The sequence below is a fragment of the Miscanthus floridulus genome, chromosome 13, assembly GCF_019320115.1.
Source record: "Miscanthus floridulus cultivar M001 chromosome 13, ASM1932011v1, whole genome shotgun sequence".
Taxonomy (NCBI): Eukaryota; Viridiplantae; Streptophyta; class Magnoliopsida; order Poales; family Poaceae; genus Miscanthus; species Miscanthus floridulus.
In genome coordinates, this window is record NC_089592.1 from 11,860,896 (window position 1) to 11,878,555 (window position 17,660).

The 17,660-nt window shown below is 52.2% G+C and overlaps 1 protein-coding gene across 1 annotated transcript; it reads right to left on the reverse strand.

Moving 5' to 3' along the window:
• Window positions 1-12,772: 12,772 nt before the first annotated feature.
• Window positions 12,773-13,721, reverse strand: LOC136499454 (uncharacterized). Its single transcript, XM_066495105.1, has 2 exons — window positions 13,354-13,721; window positions 12,773-13,172 (listed from the first exon to the last, which is right to left on the reverse strand). Exons 1-2 carry the CDS (start codon window positions 13,719-13,721, stop codon window positions 12,773-12,775), a joined length of 768 nt encoding a protein of 255 aa, XP_066351202.1.
• Window positions 13,722-17,660: the final 3,939 nt, after the last annotated feature.

Here is a 17,660-nt window from a genome sequence, read left to right on the forward strand (position 1 = left end):
GCTCCACAACTTCAACCCTAACTCCATCGCGTAGGTGGCCATCTTTGTTGCCGTCTGCGAGGGGTATCTGGGCATTGCCCCCCACTGGGAGCTGTGGCTCCACCTCTTTCGGGCGGGGCTCACCACCAAGCCAGCGGGCACGATGGGCACGCGGAAGGCGTTGAGGGCCGGCGGCTGCACTCTCCAAGTGCGCCAAGACCGGCAGCCCCTCTACATCCTGGCCCAGCTCGCGTCGTCCAACCACCGCTGGTACAACAGCTGGTTCTACCTCTGCAATGATGACGGCGGGTTTCCCCCCTATACCGGGCGGATCATGGAGAGCCAGCCGGAGAGGTGAAGATACGGCGTCCAGTTGGTTGATCAGCCCAAGCTACAGCCGCTCCTGAGGGCCTTGGAGAGGCTACGCAGCCACGGCCTTACGGCGGCCATGGTCGTGGCGGCCTTCCACCGCCGGAGGGTGCTGCCGCTGATGGCTCGGCGGCAGCGCCTGTTCGAGATGACACCGGATGAGCCGATTGATGGCATCCGGATGTCCACCGTCGCCCTCTCCGACGAGGAGATTCTGCGTCGGGTGAGAGAGACGGTGGAGGGATGGCTGAGGAGCAGTGGCCTGACCCCGTTCCCGATGCGTCCGTCGCGGGGGTATCTCTCTCTGGTGAGTTGTGCGTTGCTGCGGCCCCGAGGCCTTCTTGCTCCTCGCCTTTTCAGTCCGTTGCCTTATTGCGTTTGCCATTCCTGCAGGGGATGAGGGATGCATGAGCCTCCCCGTCGCCTATTCCCGAGGACGCAGAGCGGCGAGCCAAGAACAGGGCGCATGCCGAGGCGTATAAGGAGCTGAAGGACGCCGAGGAGGCAAGGCGCAAGAGGAAGAGCCTCGAGCGCGATGAGCTGGAGAAACATCGCCGGCCCTCGCCGGACTCCAATGCCTCCTCTGCCACCGCCGAGGACGAGGGACGCGGTGTGGAAGGTACTGGTTCCCCGTTCGAGGTAAGTGTTTTTTTTTCTGCGGGTTTCGTAGCATTTCCCACTCATTCTTTGGTCATATGCTGACCTCGTGAGTGGTTTGTTTTTAGCCGGAAGCATCAGGCGGAAGCGCCCACCCTGGCGCCACTTAAGGCACTCAAGGTGAGCACCAGTTCCACCGCCCGATGGGTGGTGGACGCGCAGGCCGCCTTGCAGCGTGGCGTGGCATCGGCCAGGGCCGACCCAAAGGAGCTGGTCACCCAAGGAGAGGCTGCCGAGGCGGCCATGGAGTAGGCGGGGGAGGAGGCGCCCAGGACTTCCGAGGCTGAGGTGGCCGAGGCCAGGGCTCCTGAAGTCGAGGTGGCGGACGCCGGGGCTCCTAGGACCACCGAGGCCGAGGTGGCGGAGGTTGGAGCTCCTGGGACCACTGAGTCCGAGGTGGTGGAGACGGAGGCGGGGCCGGTGGCCTAGGATGTGGAGACGGAGGCGGGGCAAGCTTCGGTACCGCCCCCCGGTCTAAGACCTGCCGCCGTCGTAGGAGAACGCCCGGGAGGTGGAGGTTCATTCAATCTCCTCTGACGATACTTCCCGGGGGAAGGAGGTGGCGGACGCCGAGGCGGCCAGCACCGCAGAGCAGCCAGTCCAGACTCCTGGCGAGGGGAGCTCGGCCCTCGTCTCGGTACGACCTGAGCCCTGCGGGTGGGATAGCCCGCGTGTCTTGTGGCAGAGCCAGGACGACCCTGAGGGGGAGCCTCTGTTCGCCCTTGAGGACGTGGCTGAGGGGGGCGCTGGAGCTCTCTCGAGCAATTCTGCCAACTGGTGGAGCGGTCGCTGCGGATAGCGCTGTCCGTTGTGGCCGAGGACTTGCCCGGTGTTGCCCGGGTATGTGCTTTCCTCTCTTGTGCCGTGTCGCCTTTCTTCTGAGTTCTCTTGCAGTACTTGGCGTGCGTTTTTCCTATCTAGGAGCTCGAGGCCCGGTCCCTCGGGAAATCGATGTTCCTCCGGCAGGAGAGGGACGTCTAGGACCAGCTCCGGTAGTAGAAGGACCTGCTCGCCGGTGCCAACGAGCTTCTGTCCGCACGGAGCACGGAGGTGGAGGACCTCCGCCTTCGCTGTGCTGACATGAAGGCCGAGGCGGCCATGGCTCGGGAGCAGGCCGCCCCTTTGGAGTCGCGGATCAAGGAGCTGGAGGAGGAGCTGACCCGGGTGGCCGGCGAGCGGGACACCTTCAGGTCCCGGGCCGAACAAGCGGCGGCCTCTACCAAGGCCATCGCCGGGCAGCTGGGGGCGGAGCAGGGTGAGCACCTGCTGACGAAAGGTGCCTTGGCAGAGGCTGTCAAGGTGGCCGAGGCCTCCCGGGTCGAGGTCTTACCTTGGAAGGAAAAGGCCGAGGGTGAGTCCTGTTGGCCTTCGCCCTTGTTCGGCTTGTTTCCTTTTGTGCTTAACCCCATCCCACTTGTCTCAGCGTAGGTTTGGAGAAGGAGGTCTCCCGAGCAGCTGAGGCCTCCGTCGAAGTGTAGGCGGTGCTTGAGGCCGAGATCCGGGAGCACAACGCACTGTAGAGTGCTGCCCGTACCGCCTGCGAGGCCCTGGAGGTCGGGGGGTCGAGTCGGGCAGCTCCCTCAGGAGCCGCCTAATCGCGTTGAGCAGCCAAGTCCACGAGCGGCTCCGAGGGGCGCTGCATACGGGCGTCAAGTGCGCCCTGGCCGTCGTCTCCTCGCAATACGCCGGCATCGACCTCGAGGCTGTCAGCGACGGTTACGTCATGGCGGAGGATGACGAGATGGCCGAGGAGGAGGTCTTGAAGCTGGTGGAGGCGGTTGAGGCCCCTGGCACGGCACTGGCCAGGTTGTTCGAAGAGGAGGTGGTTCCTCCTGCGCCGACCGCCGATGCTGGCGACCCTGAGTTTTGACCTGGGCCAAAGGGGCCATGTAAATAGATTGGGACTTACATCATTGTACCATGACGGTTGTGGCCGTCGAGGCCTTTTAAAGTACTTGTGTATATATGTTTTTTAATTGTTTTCTATTATATTTCCGAGCCTCTGCCCTCCGTCTCGTTCTTGGACGAATGACAAAAAACTTCTTTGGAGCCAAAGCTGCCCTTCGAGTGAAAAGGTGGTGAGGGAGTTGCCGTAGCCCAGAGGCATAGGTCGTTCTCTCGGCTTGGCCGGCCTTTTGGCCCCGAGACGAGCTTTTGGTCCTTAGGTTTTTTACAATCGTTCTGTCAGAGTATGCGAGAGAGTTTGGCGTAGAATTTTTTTTTCGAAGAATGACTAAAAAACGGTGTCTGGGACTTGGGGGGTTCCCCCCTTCTAGCCCCCAAGGGGGCTCGGTTTTGCAGAGGCAGAGCCGAGTCTCCCTTATAGCGTTATTGTGACGCCGAGCCCCTATCGATGGGCTTAGGTGGTTTCTCGAAAAATTAGAACAACTAAAGAACGCTTCTTTATTGTATTTCGAGAAACAATGTAAACAATGCTTGGAAATTTAAGGGTAGAAGCGACGTAGCTGTTCTATGTTCCAAGCGTTGGTGAGGATTTCGCCCTTCTCGTTGGCTAGCTTGTTGGTCTCGGGCTTTAGTACTTGGGCGATGATGTACGGCCCTTCCCATGGCGGGGTCAGCTTGTGGCGGCCTTTACTCCTCTGCCTTAGTCTCAGCACCAAGTCACCCACCTTCAGGTCCCAGCTTTGAATGCGTCGGGCTTGGTAGCGTCGTAGGGCTTGCTGGTACTTGGCGGAGTGTAGCAGCGCGACGTCTCGGGCTTCTTCCAGTTGGTCGAGGGCGTCCTCGCGGGTAGTGCAGTTGCTTTGCTCGTTGTATGCCTATAGCCTCGGGGAGCCGTACTCCAAGTCAGTGGGGAGGATGGCCTCGGCTCCATAGACCAGGAAGAACGGTGTGAACCCCATGGCTCGGCTCGGTGTGTTCCTCAGGCTCCAGATGACCGACGGGAGTTCGGCAAGCCATTTCTTGCCGAATTTCTTCAACCGGTTGTATATTCTCGGCTTGAGACCCTATAGGATCATGCCGTTGGCGCGTTCCACTTGGCCGTTCGTCCTAGGGTGACCTACGGCCAACCAGGCCACACGGATGTGGTGGTCATCGCAGAACGTCAGGAATTGGTGGCCGGTGAATTGCGTCCCATTGTCGATGATGATGGTATTTGGAATCCCGAACCTGTGGATGATATCAGTGAAGAATAGCACTACTTGTTCGGATTTGATTCAGGTGATCGGACGAGCCTCAATCCACTTGGAGAACTTGTCAATGGCCACCAGCAAATGGGTATAGCCCTCGGGGGGGGCCTTCTGCAGAGGCCCAACCATATCTAGCCCCCACACGGCAAATGGCCATGTGATGGGGATGGTTTGGAGGGCTTGGGCCGGGAGGTGCGTCTGCCGTGCATAGTACTGACATCCCTCGCAGGAGCGCACCAGCTTCGTGGCATCAGCAACCGCCATTGGCCAGTAGAATCCTTGGCAGAAGGCGTTTCCGACGAGCGTCCGAGGCGCTGCATGGTGCCCGCAGGCTCCCGCGTGCAAGTCCCAAAGTAGGGCTTGGCCTGCTTCGGTGGTGATGCACCGAGAATAAAAAAAAACATTACACAAAATTTCAAACTTGACAAAATCTAATTTGTGTTGGCACAAAGACAATTGACAATTTATAATTATTTCTATAGGCAGACAAAGGACAAAAATCTAATATGTTCTGACACAAAGACAAATAATAAATCATAAAAGTAACAACTTACTTGTATATGCTAGTTGGTGGTACAAGAGTGTTGTCTGAAATCATTTTAAAATTCAGCCACCTAAAATACAAGAGAAGTGTAATATTAAAGAGCCAAAATTTCTGCCCTCTTATTTCATCCAACCCTCCCATATTCTTTTCGGTGTCCGGTTTAAAGATGGCAACGGGCAGAAAAAATCCGCGTACCCGCGGGCACCCGAACCGGTGGGCGAGGATACGGGTGAACCTGTCCCCGCGGGCACAGGCGCGGGTACAGAGTTGTGCCCAACGGGCAAAGCTAGACGGGTAAGAAAATAGCATGCCCGCACCCGCAAACCCGCACTGACATGTGGGGCCACTGCAGAAGAGGTATATATGCTTCCGATTCTAGGGTTTCCTTCATCCCAATCTCACTCCCACCACTCCACCAGCGGCCGCCAGTCACCCACTCGACCCCGCGTCCCCACCTCCCCAACCCCAACTCGCGGTCGCAGGTCGCGGCTCATGCACTCGCGGCGAACGACGAGCGCGGCGCGGCTCCTTGCCTCCTCCACTCGCGGCGCACGCCCCCCCCCCCCCTAGATCCCCAGTCGCGGGCTCGCGGCTCCCCGTCCCTAACGCCACCACGCCAGCCGCCCACCTCCCTACCCCGACGCCAGACACCGGCCTTCCTCACCTCCTCCACTCGCAGCGCGCGCCTCCCTCAGATCCCCACTCATGGCTCCCCGTCCCCGACAACGGACGTCGGGCGCGCGCCTCCCCCAGATGGCCAGATCCCCACTTCTTGCGGGTATGCGGGCATGCCCACTGGCAAAACATGCCCACGGATAGCGGGCGCGGGCGCATAGTGCTGCCCGTGGCGGGTGGCAGGCGCTGGCACAGAAATATCCTCGCGGGTGTGGGTTTGTGATACCTGTATCCGCGCGGATTTTACCCATTGCCATCTTTAGTCGGGTTGTATTATGTTTGGTCGTATTTCTATTTATTGTGCGTGTTGGGTGTTCCCAGTTTGTTGTCCCGTCCGTCGTTCTGTCCTGTGGGATCCACCGTAATCCTTGCTCCTCGATCTAAGTCACGCCACGCTCCAGGCTGAGGTGTGTCCATCACATCCTAGGCCAAGAAAAAAGTCCATCTGATCTCCCTCATCTATTGTGTGAGTCCAATTTATCTCCCCTAATTAGAAAATCATATTTTTAGACTCCTCCAACTCTTGAAACTGTCCTATTTATCTCACTTTAGCCACTAGAAATGTAAATCTGACGAGATCAATTAGATTCTATAAAAAATTCTAGAAATATTTTTTTTCAAAACAATTTCTAGAATAAATATACATTTAAAAATCCTAAAAACTGATTTAATATTAGAAAATTCATAGAAGAAAACTATGAAATCAGCTTCATATTTTTAATATAGACATGAGTTTAGGAAACATTTGAAGTTCGATACCCCGAGCCTGTCTAAACCGCCTTCTTGCTCCATTATGTGCTCTAGTGCATGCGCAGACCTATGACGGTGATGACGAATGAGAAAGTGGTTGCGTCCATCCGAATGTTGTCGCCCAAGTCATAAACGTCAGCTTGGGAGCTCTACCACTAATAGTTAGTGTTATCCTAAGTGCTAAACGGTAAATAGCCATTTACCCTTTGTTTAACGTTTAGGTCATTTAGACGGTGTTCAAATGGAGTTAAACAACTTAAATGATTTTGTATAGTAGCACTAAAATATATACATTTATGTATGTAAAAGCCAAATATGCTAGTATTATACATATTTACACATGTAAAAAATAAGTATTGTACTAAAGTATTTTTGGAAGAAAAACTAAATTCCACTCCACCTCATATACTTACGTTGTTAATTAGTTGGATGTTAAGTGTGGTAGTTGTAATCATTCTGTCGACTAAATGATGAATTAAATGGTCATTTAGCTCATGTTTAACTCGATTTTATTTAGACGGTTTTTAACGTTTTTAAACAATGATCCAACTATTTAATTCACCATTTAGAGCCTAAACCACTTGGGTGACCTTCATTTATCGTTTAAACACTATTTAAACGTCTGTTTAGGTGAACAGTGCTAATAGTCCAATGAGTCTACACACGTCATTGTCGTAGTATCCCCTGAAGAAGATAGTGCTGCTACAAAGTTCAAACACATGATATATGTTCTTAGTGTACAACCAAACTTTTGAATTATATTTTCTATTTAGAATTTCCTGTGCATATCTGGATGGTTAAGCATGACATTGCTGCTGAGGAAACCTTTTTTTTAGTTTACACGACTGGTTGCACGGTTATTCACGTTGCGGTTTTGCAAATATTTGTTTTGGTTTGCATCCTCCATTTCATATTTGGTCCAATTTCAAATGTTAGGAGACCATATAAGATTCAAATAATTCTAATCAAGAAACAAGAGGTAGGATCGTGATTTTTAAAAATATAAAATTGATTTCATATTTTTCTGATTTAAAACAAGTTTTGTATGAATTTTCTAATATCAAATCAGATTTCAATATTTTTAAATGTATATATATTCTTGAAAAATATTTGGTTCATATTTTGAAAAAAATATTTCTGATTTTTTTATAATGTTTAATTGGTCTCTTTGAACTATGGTAAAAAACTGATTTACTCTTGTTCTTAATATAGCGTCATGTAGAACGCTAGCTGAAACCACTTTTACAACTGTTTATATAGAAAGGTAAACCGACGATTTCAAGAGTTGTGTAGATCTAGTTTTTCGATGAGGAAGACAAATCAGATAAAAAAAAGTTTAGGGAGGCTAAATTGACTTTTTTTTTCCCCTCAGGCCTACGCTAGTCAGCGCAAGTGTGATCAGAGGCCCACCGGCCCACCGGCCCAACTACTATGATGCCCGTGCCCGCATCGTTAACTCCGATGACCGTCGCAGTCGCAGTCGCAGCGGCGGGGGCCGCTCCGGCGAGGAAGACAAGACCTGCCCCCCTCGTTCACTTTGCAGCTTCCCGTGCCGCTCGTGGTGGGTAGTGTGGGAAACAGAATAGGATTATGGGAACGCGGCGGCGGCGGCGGCGGCGGTGGGGTCGGTTTCGTCGTGGCCGCGCGGCACCGCTGCGAACAATCTAATCGAGGACTACTGCGGTGGGAACATTGCGAGCGAGCATCCAGTTCCAGGTATCCTCGAGGCAGTTTTATCTGGGTTTCATGTTGTTTATCTGCGGATTTGATGCCGTCCCACTCCAACCAAATATGGAGAAAACACAAGGCAGTAGCTTTGATGTTGACATGTGTAGTTATATGCGGACTTCATCCAAATTCCGAGCAGTATTTGACCTTCGATTGCACCTGCAGGGAAGCTTGTTCGGTTAATCCCATCCCAAAGGAATTGGAGGGGACAAGAGGGGTTTAGTCTGTTATACGTGTAAGGGATTTTACTCGCTCAACCCTTTTAAACCCATCTCGAAAGTTATAGGAAAGTCCCTTTCTGCTTCTTTCCGTAATGTTCTGATCCAACCTGCTTTATGTCTATTTCTTGATGTTATGTAGGACCGTGGACTGAAGACTAGCTAGCCAACTAGAAATTTTTCATACTGGGGCAGACCTTTTGCTTGCAGCTACGTGAAGGTACCGCAACATCGAAGGAGTGGCTCCATCTTGTGCCTCTAGTAGAGTGCTAAATTGAACATTTCTGGCTATATGTATGCTCAAACCCATCTCGAAAGTTGTAGAAGGGTCCCTTTCTTCTTTCCCTAATGTTCTGATCGCCCCTGACTAGGAATTTTTCATACTACACTACAACATGCCACATATTACAAGCCTGCACACTACCATTATTATAAATTTGGCATGTGTGAGTGCCTATTTGGAAGCCTATCAGCTCATCGTCTCATACTGAGTATGACTTCCATCGGCTGGGCGTTAATGTTCTTTCTTGCACAGCTCCACTTACAACTTGCCATCTCTAGCTCCCACCATGCTTACGGCGGTAACCGCACTCACCTCCCTGCAGCTCCCTTTCTATGCCATCCAAACCAAGCTGAGGCACTTCTGCAGCTGAAGAAATCCTTCTCCTTCGGTACATCCACCATCAGCAGGCTTCTGTCATGGCGCCATGGCACCGATTGCTGTCTCTGGGAGGGAGTTGGCTCCGACACATCCTCTGGTAATGTCACGGTACTCTATCTCAACAATCGTGGATTGTCCAGTAACGGCTTGGACCCTTCCATTTTCAGCCTCACGTCCCTTCATCGCCTTGACCTTAGTATGAACAATTTTGCTGGATACCGCCCAGACAACTCAATGTGGTCAGACAATATCCATGCATTAGGATTCGAGAGGCTCGCTTTGCTAACCCACCTAAACCTTTCCATGTCAGGCTTGCATGGCCAGATACCTCTGGGCATCAGCAAACTCGTGAACCTTATCTCCTTGGACCTTTGCAGTTCAGTTGATTATAATTATGACTATCTTGGAATTACAGGTATAAGAAAATCTTTAGGAAGATTTGAGTATCCCCAGAAATCCAATTTTAATACCCTATTGGCAAACCTCAGCAATCTAAGAGAGCTCTACCTGGATGGTGTTGGCCAGGAACCACGAAATGGATCTCAGATTCAGATCGGATCTGGTAAAGCCAGAGGGCACCTTGGCCTTGGCCGCTTGTTGGAATTGGAAATGCAATAGCTTGTCTTACAAGATGGTTCGCCATTGCTTTTATAAAGCAGATGGCTCACCGGCTCTAGCATATTCTAAGATGCCGAGCATATTCCTAACACATGGCTTGGAAGCCAAGTAAATTGTAGGAAAAGATACAAGTGCCGAGCACTAGGCTTATCTATCATTCTCCCCCTAAGCCTTGTGCCGAGTACTGGAAGTGATTTGCTGTAGCCCAATCCTCTCACTCATCTCTTGGAACTTGGACTTGATCAGCGATTTGGTGAGAATATCAGCCAGTTGATCAGTGGTGGCAATGTGGCTGGCCTTGATGCTCCCATCCTCCAAGCAATCCCTGATGAAGTGGTACTTGATGCGAATATGATTGCTTCTCTCATGGAAGATAGGATTCTTGGCCAGAGCTAGAGTAGACTTGTTGTCCACCTTCAGCTCAACCACATCCACATTCCTGCCAAGGAGCTCTGCCAACATCCTTGACAACCATAGTGCCTGAGTTGCTACAGTGGTGGTGGTGATGTACTCCGCTTCACAGCTTGAGAGGGCCACCACCTTCTGCTTGAGGGACTGCCAGCTGACCAAGCAACCACCGAGAAAGAACATGGTCCCGGTTGTGCTCTTGCTGGTGTTCATGTCGCCGGCAAGGTCGCTGTCGCAGTAGCCGACAAAGCGCGCCGTGTCAGGAGCCCTGTCATAGTGAAGACCGTAGTCGAGGGTGCTCGCCACATAGCGAAGGATGCACTTGATGGCCTACAGATGCTCCATCGTGGGCCGCTCCATGAACCGGCTCATGTACCCGACGGCGAACGCAAGGTCCGGCTAGGTATGGACCAGGTAGCGCAAGCTCCCGATCAGCCGCCGGTAGTGTGTGGGGTCGACCTCCTATGTCGTGTTGTCCTGACTGAGCTTGAGCCGCTCCTCCATCGGGGTGTGAGTTGGATTGCAGCCCGTCATGTCGCCGAGCTCGAGGATGCGCTTGGTGTAGTGGGTTTGGCGGAGGGTGATGCCGCTGGCGTCTTGGCACACTTCGATGCCGAGGTAGAAGCAGAGGAGGCCAAGGTCGCTCATGTCGAACTCCTTCATCTGCGCCTTGAACGCCTCCAATCTGTCTCCTTCATCGCCGGTGATGATGAGGTCGTCGACGTAAACGCCGACGAGCAGAACAGAGTGCCCGCTGCCCCGCCGGTACACCGCCGCCTCATGCGCGCTCTGCTTGAAGCCCATCTTCTTGAGCGTGGCGTCGAGCTTCTTGTTCCAGGCTCGCGAGGCCTGCCATAGGCCGTAGAGGGCCTTGCGCAGGCGGTACACCATGCATTCTTCTCCGGCGATGGCAAAACCCGGTGGTTGGCGCACGTACACCTCCTCCTTGAGGTCGCCGTTGAGGAAAGCGGACTTGACGTCCATGTGGTGGACTCGCCACCCCTCCTGAGCTACCAGCGCGAGGAGGAAACAGACTGATTACATGCGCACCACAGGGGCAAAGGCGTCGTCGTAGTCGATCCCCTCTTGCTGGACGAAGTCGTGCGCCACCAGCCGAGCCTTGTGCTTGATCACCACGCCCTGCTCATCCTTCTTGAGCTTGAACACCCATTTGAGGGTGACGGGGCGGTGGCCACCGGGCACTGGCACCAATTCCCAGGTGCGGTTCTGCTCGACGGACTTGAGCTCCTGCTCCATCGTCGCCCGCCACACCGAATCACCCTGCGCCTCAGCATAAGTGGTCGGCTCACCGGCGTGCGTTAGATGAAGCTGGGTGAAAAGCCGCTTTGCATGGCCTGATGCAGACTGGTCGCCGAGGATGTTCACCACCATGTGGCACCGCAGGGGCTCATCATCGTAGTAGGCGTCCAAGCGGTCTTCATCGTCCTCCAGCGGCGTCGCGTACTCGATCTCAGACCACCGACCAGTGGGCGAGGCAGGAGATGCCGCGGTCGGGGACGAAGATGGTGTGGTCGGATTGGCTGCTGGTGGAGTTTCTACGACCGCCGACCAGTCTTCGGTGGTCGGATTGGGTGCTGGAGTGCTCGGCTAAGACGCTGGTGTGGTCCGCACCACCACCGATGAGCTTCCGACCGCCGCCGATGAGCTCCTGACCGCTGCCGACCAGTTTTCGAGCTCCCTCAGATTTGGTGATGGCGAGCGCGGCGGAATTGATGATGTGGTCGGTGAAGCCGGTGATGTGGTCGGAGACGTCGATGGAGATGCACTCTACGGTCCCCTAGCTCCTCCTGCCCACATGTACTCGACTGTGAAGTCACGTAGAGCTGCCGCCGATCCATCATCAGCCGCCTTATCCCACGCTGAGCCGTGGCCCTCGTCGAACACAACGTCGCGAGCCACTCGAACACGCCGTGTCACCGGGTCGAACACACGGTAGGCTTTAGCCCCCTCTGCGTAGCCGATGAAGACCCCCGGTGAACTCCGATCGTCGAGCTTACCAACATAGTTGAGCTTCTTGATGAATGTCAGGCAGCCGAACACCCACAGCTAGCCGACTGTCGGCTTGCGCCCATGCCAGGCCTCATACGACGTCTTATCGTCAAGCGCCTTGGTCGGCACGCGGTTGAGTAGATGCACGGTGGTCATTACCGCTTCCCCCCAGTAGATCGCTGGCATCCCTCTCTGCTTGAGGAGGGCGCGGGCGGTAGCCGCCACCGACTGGTTTTGGCGCTCAACGACGCCGTTTTGCTGCGGGGTGTATGGGGCGGAGAAGTGGTTCTGAACCCCCTAGTCGGCGTAGTACGCCGTGAACTCAGCCGCCGTGAACTCGCTGCTGTTATCCATGCGCTGCACCCAGAGCTTGCAGGCGCATTCCTTCTCGGCAGCTGCTTGATGGTGTGCGCTGCTGCCGCCTTGGTGTCGAGTAGCACCGCCCACATGTAGCGGGACACATTGTCAACAAGGAGGAGGAAGTAGCGCCGTCCTCTAGGTGTAGCCAGTGTCATGGGGCTGCAGAGGTCGCCGTGTACTAGCTCCAGCTTCTCCTTGGCACGAAAACTCTCCTGGTTGGGAAAGGGGAGCCGCCGCTGCTTGGTGATGATGCAGGTGTCGCAGAACTGCTCCACATGGTCGACACGCGGCATGCATCGCACCATCTCCTTGTTGCCAAGCAGCTTCAGGGCCTCGAAGTTGAGGTGCCCAAAGTGCTCGTGCAACCCCTAGGCATCGTCATCGCGGCGGGTGCAAGACACACAGGCTGCGCCACCTGCACATGGAGGACATAAAGGCGATTGGTGCCTCTATTCACCTTGGCAAGGAGTCACCGACCGCGATCCCAGATGCGTAGTATCCCGTGCTCGATCTCCACACGCGAGCCATTCTCATCCAGCTGTTCCAAGCTGATGGTGGAGTTCCTCAGCGCGGGGATGTAGTAGACATCGGTGAGCAGCCGGTGCTCGCTAATCTTGATGGTGAAGACGACGGAGCTGACGCCCTAGAACTCCATGGCGGAGGTGTCCCCGAACTTGACGGAGCCTCGCACGCTGGAGTCCAAGTCAGAGAAGAACTCACGCCGACCAGTCATGTGGTGGGTGGCGTCGGTGTCGAGGTACCAGCTATCGATCTTGTCGTTGTCGGGGCCAGTGCCGAGGAAAGCGTGGGTGCGCGGCTCGTCGAGGTGGAGCAGGGAGGAGTTAGCCGACGCGGGAAGGGGAAATCTTGAATCTTTCTTCTCCTCCCCTGTTTCTTGCCGTAGCTCCACGCACCCATGCACCAAAAACGGAGCATGATCCTGCTCCTCTATCGTGCCCTGGGGGTCCCTTGTCCTCCTTGCCGCCGCGTGGTCGGTGACGACGCTCCCTAGGCGGACTAGAGCTGGAAGCCTCGTCCTTCTTCTTTTTGTCGAAGGCCCGCCATTGCTCAGCAGTGTAGAGTAGCTTGCCTCCGACGGTGCTCGGCTCAGTGTGGGGTGCCTCCTCACGATCTTGCACCGCCTTGATCCTCCCGTTAACCTCCTCGATGGAGAGCGCCTCGAAGTTGAGGAGGGTCTCGATCGCCAGCACGATCTAGGAGTACTTCTTGGGGATGCAGCGTAGGAGCTTCTCCACCGCGCGAGCATCAGTGATGTCGGTGTCGCCGTTGTACGCCATTTGCTCCTTCAGGCTGGAAAGGCGAAAGGCAAAGTCCTCGACTTGCTCACCGGAGTTGAAGGTGAGGCCTTCCCACTCCTGTCGGAGCCACTGCAGCATCGCTCGGCGGATGCGGTAGTCGCCGAGATGCGCGGTGGCGATGGAGTCCCAAGCCTCCTTTGCCGTCGCCTTGTTGGCGAGGAAGGCGCCGATCTCCAGCGGCACGGCGGCGCACAACGCCTCCAGCGCCCGCCGATCGTCGTGGAACTCGACATCACCGAACTCGACCGCGTCCCAGAGCTGCCGCGCCTGCATCTTCACAGTTGGAGCTTGTGTACTTGAGCAACAATGCATTCTCAGGTTTTTTTCCTGAGGCCTTCTTTCCACTAAGAAGTTTGGTATATATTATAGATGTTAGCTCGAACAATTTGATGGGTTCTGTGGACCTTAGCCAGTTTTAGAAATTAAGTGAGCTTGCCAGTTTGCATCTTTCCTACAATGGGTTGCATGTCATGGATGCAGATGGTAACAATCCTTTGGCTACCTATTTGAATGGACTTCATGGGTTAGGACTTGCATCTTGCAATATAACTCAATTTCCAAGATTTTTGAGGCGTTTTAACTATATATCATATTTGGATCTTTCATCTAATAAAATCAGTGGGGATGTACCAAACTAGATCTGGGGGACATGGGTGGTAGGCTTACCTATTTGAATCTTTCACATAACATGCTCACCGGCATGCAACTTACTACAGATGTTCTCCCTTTCACTACACATCTAGAAGTGCTTGATCTTAGTTCCAATAAACTTACGGGGCGGATCCCCATGACAAACTCATCAGGACAAATCTTGGAATATTCCAACAACAGATTATCTTCTCTTCTGCCAAACTGGACTTCCTATCTTTGGGGCACTACTTATCTCAGCATATAAAAAAATCATATAAACAGCCATACAACAACAACAACAACAAAGCCTTTAAGTCACAAACAAGTTGGGGTAGGCTAGAGTTGAAACCCAGCAGAAGCAATCAAGGTTTAGGCACGTGAATAGCTGTCTTCCAAGCACTCCTATCTAAGACTAAGTCTTTAGGTATATTCCATCATTTCAAGTCTTCTTTTATTGCCTCTACCCAAGTCAACTTCGATCTTCCTCTGCCTCTCTTCACGTTACTATCCTGGCTTAGGATTCCACTATGCACCGGTGCCTCTGGAGGTCTCCGTTGGACATGTCCAAACTATCTCAACCGTTGTTGGACAAGCTTTTCTTCAATTGGTGCTACCCCTAATCTATCACATATATCATCGTTCCGAACTCGATCCCTTCTTGTATGACCACCACAAATCCAACGCAATATACGCATTTCTGCGACACTTATCTGTTGAACATGTCGTCTTTTCGTAGGCCAACATTCTGCACCATACAACATAGCAAGTCTAATCGCCGTCCTATAAAACTTGCCTTTTAGCTTCTGTGGTACCCTTTTGTCACATAGGACACCAGATGCTTGCCGCCACTTCATCCACCCTGCTTTGATTCTATGGCTAACATCTTCATCAATATCCCCATCTCTCTGTAGCATTGATCCTAAATATCGAAAGGTATCCTTCCTAGGCACTACTTGACCTTCCAAACTAATATCTTCCTCCTCCCGAATAGTAGTGCCGAAGTCACATCTCATATACTCAGTTTTAGTTCTACTGAGTCTAAAACCTTTGGACTCCAAAGTCTCCCGTCATAACTCTAGTTTCTGATTCACTCCTGTTCGGCTTTCATCAACTAGCACTACATCGTCCGCGAAAAGCATACACCAAGGGATGTCCCCTTGTATGTCCCTTGTTACCTCATCCATCACTAAGGCAAACAAATAAGGGCTCAAAGCTGACCCTTGATGTAGTCCTATCTTAATCGGGAAGTCATCCGTGTCTCCATCACTTGTTCAAACTCTAGTCACAACATTGTTGTACATGTCCTTAATGAGCCCGACGTACTTCGTTGGGACTTTATGTTTGTCCAAAGCCCACCACATAACATTCCTTGGTATTTTATCATAAGCCTTCTCCAAGTCAATAAAAACCATGTGTAGGTCCTTCTTCTTCTCCCTATACCGCTCCATAACTTGTCTTATTAAGAAAATGGCTTCCATGGTTGATCTTTCGGGCATGAAACCAAATTGGTTCATAGAGACCCGCGTTATTGCTCTCAAGCGATGCTCGATAACTCTCTCCCATAGCTTCATAGTATGACTCATCAACTTAATTCCCCGGTAATTAGTACAACTTTGAATATCCCCTTTATTCTTGTAGATCGGTACCAATATACTTCTCTACTCATCAGGCATCTTGTTCGATCGAAAAATATGGTTGAACAGCTTGGTTAGCCATACTATAGCTATGTCCCCGAGGCATCTCCACACCTCAATTGGGATACCATCCGGTCCCATCGCCTTACCTCCTTTCATCATTTCAACGCCTCTCTGACCTCAGATTCTTGGATTCTCCGCACAAAGCGCCTATTGGTGTCATCAAAAGAGTCATCCAACTAAAAGGTTGTGTCCGTATTCTCACCATTGAACAATTTGTCAAAATACTCTTGCCATTGATGTCGGATCTCATCCTCCTTCACCAAGAGATGCTCCCTTTCATCCTTAATGCACTTAACTTGGTTGAAGTCCCTTGTCTTTCTCTCACGAATCCTAGCCATCCTATAAATGTCCTTCTCTCCTTCCTTCGTACTCAAACGTTGGTAAAGATCCTCGTACGCTCTACCCTTTGCCATACTTACAGCTCGCTTTGCAGTCTTCTTTGCCACCTTGTACTTCTCTATGTTGTCCACACTCCTGTCATGGTACAAGCATCTATAGCACTCTTTCTACTCCTTAATAGCCTTTTGGACTTCCTCGTTCCACCACCAAGTATCTTTAGCCTTGCCTCCACTTCCTTTGGTTACTCCACACACCTCTGAGGCCACCTTCCGAATGTTGGTTGCTATCTTCTCCCACATGTTGTTTATGTCCTCTTCTTCCTTCCAAGAGCCCTCGTTGATAACCCTTTCCCTGAATACCTCTGACATCTCCCCTTTTAGTTTCCACCACTTTGTTCTTTTAATCTTAGCTTGTTTATCCCTATGGGCACGCACCTAAAAACGAAAGTCTGCCACCAAAAGCTTATGTTGAGAAACAACACACTCCCCTGGTATCACCTTGCAACCCAAGCATGCTCGTTTGTCCTTTCTTCTTGTGAGGACAAAGTCAATCTGGCTAGAGTGTTGTCCGCTACTGAAGGTCACTAGATGAGATTCTCTCTTTCTAAAGAAAGTGTTGGCTATCATCAGGTCAAAAGCTACCGCGAAGTCCAAAACTTCCTCCCCCTCCTAATTCCTACTACCATACCCAAAACCTCCATGAACTGCCTCGAAACCTGCGCTTGTAGTACCTACATGCCCATTAAGATCTCCTCCTATAAAAAGCTTCTCACTACTGGGTACAGCTCTAATCTAGCCATCTAAGTCTTCCCAGAACTGTCTCTTAGCACTCTCGTCGAGGCCTACTTGGGGGGCATACGCACTAATTACGTTCAAGACCATATCACCAATGACAAGCTTGACTAAGATAATCCTATCTCCTTGCCTTCTCACTCCCACCACACTATCCTTGAGGCTCTTATCAATCAAAACTCCTACTCTATTTCTATTCACAACTGTCCCTGTGTACCAAAGCTTGCAACATGTATTATCCACCTCCTTCGCCTTCTGACCCTTCCATTTAGTCTCTTGAACGCATAATATATTTACACGCCTCCTAGTCGCGGTATCAACTAATTCTCTTAACTTACCTGTAAGTGACCCTACATTTCAACTGCCTAAACAGATCCTAGTTGGTTCGACTAGCTTCCTTACCCTTCGCACCCGTCGAATCAGATGTGAAGACCCTTGCTTATTTTTCACTACACCCGGGCGTCGATGTAGCGCGCCACTAAGGATGCGACGACCCGATCCTTGATCACTTGACACTGTGCCCAGATCACGACACGGCGCGTCACGGGGGTGACGACCCGGCCCTTGCTCATTTAACACCATACCCGGGTTTCGATATGGCGCGTCGCTAAGAGGGTTACGCCCCAATGATTTTCTTTTGGGTTTCATCTCCATTAGAATAGCTAGATTTAACGTTGGCTCGCCACGCCTAACACAACCCTCCTCCTTTACCAGGGCTTGGGACCTGCTATGTTGAGACAACATAGCAGGAGTTA

Coding starts and splice junctions, on each gene's coding strand:
- LOC136499454 (XM_066495105.1), bottom strand. CDS start 13,721: ATGCAGGCGCGGCAGCTCTGGGACGCGGTCGAGTTCGGTGATGTCGAG. Junction 13,173..13,353: donor CTACGCTGCATCCCCAAGAA/GTACTCCTAGAT, acceptor TTCGACAAAAAG/AAGAAGGACGAGGCTTCCAG.